At 34.2% G+C, this 5,516-nt stretch overlaps 1 protein-coding gene across 2 annotated transcripts; it reads right to left on the bottom strand.

Moving 5' to 3' along the window:
• Positions 1–647: 647 nt before the first annotated feature.
• LOC106319482 (mitogen-activated protein kinase 7) lies at positions 648–2,685 on the bottom strand. 2 transcript variants are annotated; one of them, XM_013757824.1, is made up of 3 exons: positions 2,425–2,685; positions 1,744–2,178; positions 648–1,549 (listed from the first exon to the last, which is right to left on the bottom strand). In XM_013757824.1, the coding sequence occupies exons 2-3, from the start codon at positions 2,164–2,166 to the stop codon at positions 866–868; spliced, it is 1,107 nt and encodes a 368-aa protein (XP_013613278.1). In that variant the 5' UTR covers positions 2,167–2,178; positions 2,425–2,685; the 3' UTR covers positions 648–865. The 2 variants fall into 2 exon arrangements, with proteins under 2 accessions (XP_013613278.1, XP_013613277.1); XM_013757823.1 differs by having other exon boundaries at positions 1,744–2,189; positions 2,425–2,684.
• Positions 2,686–5,516: the final 2,831 nt, after the last annotated feature.

The following is a 5,516-nucleotide window of genomic DNA, read 5'->3' as shown; positions in this document are numbered from 1 at the left end:
CAACAATGTCAACCAATAAACGTCATGTGATACAAAGTTGGTAATATGTTTACCAACACTCAGACTTGTATCACTTTAGAAACAATACCATGATTATTCAACAAGTAATATATAGCATTAAGGACACCATAGAATCATGGTTTTCAACTAAGTTTTAAGCAAATCACAAAAGTAGGTGATGACACAACATATGTTACAAATGAAATTTTGCTTTTGCATCATTGAAACCTAATATGGAGCTAATCAATTGTACTTCCAGTGCATACTTTAAAGATTGATGATTCCATGACTAAGACATACCATAATCATCTGACAAAAGCCCTTCATGTTTGTAACTTTGAAATAGCCTCTCATCAAGACTCTCCTACAAATACAAACCAAGTTAGTAAAACTCGATAATAAAAATAAAAATTGAGTATATGGGCATTTCTATCCCGACTTCATATTTTACTTCAGCTGTACATCCCGTAATCAAGCTAATTCCTAGTGAAGCTCGTCTTTGTATTTACAGAGATTTGTGACATCAATGAATGTCTTGTGATACAAAGTTGGTAATATGTTTACCAACACTCAGACTTGTATCACTTTAGAAACAATACAGAGGGTTTGGTCTGAAAACATGAAGTAACCTCATAGGTCACAGACAATTAAGAAAGAACAAGCCTCAACTTAAAAACAGTCTCACACGATTCACATTTACAAAATTGAAAAAGGATACTAAATCAGTTCTTCAAATTATGTTTTGCTACTACTCACTCATTCAACTGTATCTAAATAAACAGACGAGATGAAAACACTCGCTATATAACATAACATCAAAGCTGCATTTTAGAAGGAAAAAAAGATAACTGGATGACGATGATGATTAGGGGTTTGCAGTTTCTGCTCCAGGGTGGTAATAAAGCATCTCGTCCCACATCATCTCTCTGATCATCCGTTCCTCCATGTTCTCATCTATGTCCAGAGAGATTGGGACATGCGCGGGTGGATTAGAGCCAGAGTCAAACAGTCCCGCCATGTACGGGTGCGAGAGTGCATCGGTTACAGAGATTCTCTTGGTCGGATCAAACACTAGCATCCTCTGCAGCAAATCAATAGCCAGAGGATTGGCTTGAGGGTAGAGATTGGAGAGATGCGTACCCCTCGAGAAAGGAAGAGACTTAATGAATCTTCGAGCTTTCGGGTTGTCTATAAACCGAATATCAGACTCTTGCTGGCTACCAACGACGTTGATGATGAGCTTAAGCTGGTTGAGACATTCCGTCCCCGGGAATATCGGTTTTCGACCAAGAATCTCCGCGAATATGCATCCAACCGACCAGACATCAATTGAGGTTCCGTAGTTGTCACAGCAGAGAAGAAGCTCAGGTGCTCTGTACCAACGCGTGACCACATACTCGGTCATGAACTGTTCATTTCCCTGGCTCGTTCTAGCTAACCCGAAGTCGCATATCTTTAGATCGCAGTTAGCGTTGACTAAGAGGTTCCCTGGCTTCAAATCTCGGTGAAGGATGTTTGCAGAGTGAAGATACTTCAATCCTCTTAGCAACTAAACGCATAACAAAACAAAAAAACAACATGAGACCAGAGACCCAGAGGCCCCTAGTTCGAGTGACCGCTGGGACGAAATTAATATAACATGCTGTGATTTCAGGTATTGGGGATTACAGGCTTCGACCTGAACCTCCTGGTATTTAAAAAAGAAAAAAAGATAATACATGAGAAATGTAAGAGTTGCATTACCTGGAACAAGAAGTATTTGCAGTGATCATCAGAAAGAGACTGAGATGATTTGATGATCTGATGAAGATCAGTATCCATCAGCTCGTAAACCAAGTAAACATCTTTGAAACTCGATTTATTCGTAGGCAGCATAACGTCTTTAAGCGCGATCACGTTATCATGCCTCACGTGCCTAAGAAGCTTGAGCTCTCTCAGCGTCCTCAACGCGTCAACGCGATTCTCGAACACATTGTGAATCTTTTTGATGGCGACCTTCTCGTTGGTCTCGCGGTTGATGGAAGAACAAACCACACCGTAAGCTCCTCTTCCGATGGGTTTGATGGGAACATACTTAGTGTCGATTTCGAACAGTGTTTGCCACATGGAGTAGTAATGTTTCCCTTGCTGTTTGATCCCATTTGGTGGCTCAACTAACATCGCCATGCTCTCTTGTTCCTAAACTCAACCAAAAACCCAAATTCTCAGTATTTTTTTCCTTAAACTGAGCAAATCTTCAAAAGGGTTTATAGAGATTCTTGATTTTCTTGAAAAGTTTCAAATTTTTTTCCTTTACTTAGCTATCAATCATACTACTCCCACGAAAAATCAAACTTTCAAAGTAATTATGACTAAACTCTCTATCTAATTTAAGAAAAACAAAATTAAGTTAAAACAAGCAAAGAAAAGAAGATTTCGACATACCCAGATTGTAATCACAGAAGCTGAATTGTTGTTGGTTGTGTGCTTTGATTGATTGGTGATCAGAGAAAGAAGAGAAGGGTATGATTGGATCTGAATTGAGATGGCTTCTTCATACTTATCAAGAAGATATAAAAGAGAGAGAGAGAGAGAGAGAGAAGTTAAGAAGTGGTGAGACCCATACCGGGGAATGTTAGAGAAGAGGAAGAAGATGAAGCAATACGTTATGTTTGATGAAGAAGCCTTTCTTACTTCTTTTCTTTTTTCAGAAAAAAAGTGAAATAATTTTATTTGGAAAGTCTGATAATTACGAAAACGACATTTCTTTTGTAAGATATTTTTTTGTTTCTCCTTTAATATAAAGCTTCAGTTACAAACTATTTAAATTCTAGAGAAATGTAATAAATATCTAAAATAGTTACATGGACTCTCCATTTTACACGTAATAATGCAAATTAAAAATAGGTGATTGAAGCAAAGAATTTAATACTGTATGTACTTTGATTTGTAATTAATAAAGAAAGAGATAGCATTAAGTTTTATTACATTTTTTACTGCACATATATATACGTACACGACATATATATACGTACACGAATACGGAGACTTGAGAAGAGCGAAGGATTGGATCAAGCAACCGGCTAAGCACGTGGGTACAGCTTAATATGACACGTGGCTTACATATATTGGGTAATATTCTCTTTTTTTTGTCCGAAGTTTCCACTAAAAGCTGGTGAAGTAAAACCTAACTAAAAAGCCTGGAAAGTGCGTCAAGTACAACAACTCTTAAGTTAGATACTCTTTCTCGGCCAGAGGCTTTTGAAAAGGAGATTTAAAAAGATAAGTGTGGCTGCCGGGTTCGATCAACTTTGTGGTTAGTAACTTAAATACAATAGTACTACCTAACTAAGCATGGCTGTTCGGATCTTCGGGTCGGGTTCGGACCGGTTCCTTTCAGGTCCTAGACATTTAGACCCCATAGGTTATAAATTTCGGTCTTTTCGGATCCGGGTAAGTTCAGGTCTATAATTAAAATACTTGTAAAATAGCCATAATTTTTGGATCTGTATCAGATTCGGGTCGGATTCATGTATTTAGGATCCGAAAAGGACATAGAATACCTAAATTTCATCAAATTTAGTCTATATTTGTCATATATATCTAAAATTTTATAAAATAACTTAAATTAAACTATCAATACTATTAAATTAGGATTTAATAGGAACATGACCTAATAGGAACCCACTACTTTCAATTAAAACTGTCGACTCATACTTCTTCTTTTTTAAAACCTTTTACGATGGATGTTGACTCTGGGTAATGAAATGAAACGAATTTACTGTCGACTCATACTTTCAATTAAAAATGTAGACTTCTTTTGATTCTAAATCGTATAAGTCCACTAAATAAAAATTATGTTGTTTGGCAACCAATGATATTGATACTATACTTTCATAAATATTATCTCTACTACAAAAATTAATCGAAACTTGGCAATGATATATTATAAGAAAATATAAAACCTAAATATATGTTTAAATTAATGTTTCAAACACAATCACAACATTGAACCGGAATGTTTTCGGTTATTGGTTATTTGATTGACTGTAGATAAACCATAGTTAGTAATTTAATTAATTTTAATATATAACTATAAATATATCAATATTAAAAATATAAGAAAAAATGTTTAAAAATACAGTAAGTTTTTTAAAACACTATTTTTTATTTCACATACAATATAATTTGAACAATTTTTATAACAAGTTGGAGTTAAGAGAAATATTTTACAAAATAAAACACAAATATGAAAATTTCTATAAAAATGTTAAACAAAAAATATGCCTGTCCTTCAAAGAGCGGGTCAGAATCTAGTTAATAATTAAAATAAAACATTTTTAAATTTTAAATTTTACATTTAAAAACTTTATATTATTCAAAAATGTTACCAAATAATAACAAATATTGTTGACAAAAGATATTTCAACTAAATCATAAAAATAATATATACTACATGATGGGAGCTGGGTTACTAAACTGTGCATTGCACGCATTTGTTTCTCATACGACACTAGTCTAAAGAGGCGAGTGATTGGCTTTTGCTTAAATTATCTATCAACTATTAAAACTGAACTACATTTTGTACTTAATTTTCCCCAATAATTACAACCTCACGCCACTGCCATAAAACACATCCGTTTAATATAATTTCCCTAACCCCCATTACTTCGCTAGATCATAAGTTCGTACCTTAGTTCAGGAATAATTTATGGTAGGTAATATATTAATCTACTCCAAATCCGTTGTGCACCTTCCTTCACGGTGTACGTACTTGGCTTTGGGTTAACATTCAATTAACACTCAGAAAATGAGGAAGAAGAAGAACTACAGCACATGCAATTGCCAAAACCAGGGTGAAACGATGCGAGCGATGTAACTAATCTCTTCTATAAAAGATGAAGTTCTCACCTTTTCAAAAAAAAAAAAAAGATGAAGTTCTCACAGTATAACTTAATTTCATTAATGAAGGATTGATTCATTGTGTGACTGATTTCTTTTCTTTTTTTTTTAGGCGAATTACAGAGCTAATGAGATTACAACTATTGTGAATAGTTCCATGCTTAAGACTACTAAAGCTTTCGAATCCCATGCTTCGCTTATTAATTTAGGTGGAGAACTTTATTTTATAATTGTTTTTGTGTTTTGATTCTTCCGCAGAGAAAGGAAGTTAACGAAGTCTTGCGACAGAGCCTGCCTTCTCTTCACCGACGCTGGTGAAGCCTAACAATAAGAAGAGAGGCAGAGAAGAAGAGAGGCAGAGAGGGAAACAAGACAGAGACGGCCTAGACTAGGTTTTAGTTTTATGTTTAGTTTTTATTTTTTTCTTAAAAATTGGTTTAGTTTGGTTTACTTTAATGTACCGGTTTTAAATTGGTAACCCATTTGATATATAAATTTTTATAAATTTAATTTTTTATTTGTAATAAGGTAAATAATGACTAACAAAAAGTACTATTAAATAAAATTTATATATCAAAACTGGTTACCAATTTAAAACATAAAATTGTAAATAAAATGTTTAGTTGTTATATTAT

The sequence above is a fragment of the Brassica oleracea genome, chromosome C9 (genome assembly GCF_000695525.1).
Source record: "Brassica oleracea var. oleracea cultivar TO1000 chromosome C9, BOL, whole genome shotgun sequence".
NCBI lineage: Eukaryota > Viridiplantae > Streptophyta > Magnoliopsida > Brassicales > Brassicaceae > Brassica > Brassica oleracea.
This window is presented reverse-complemented; position numbering and strand designations above follow the sequence as displayed.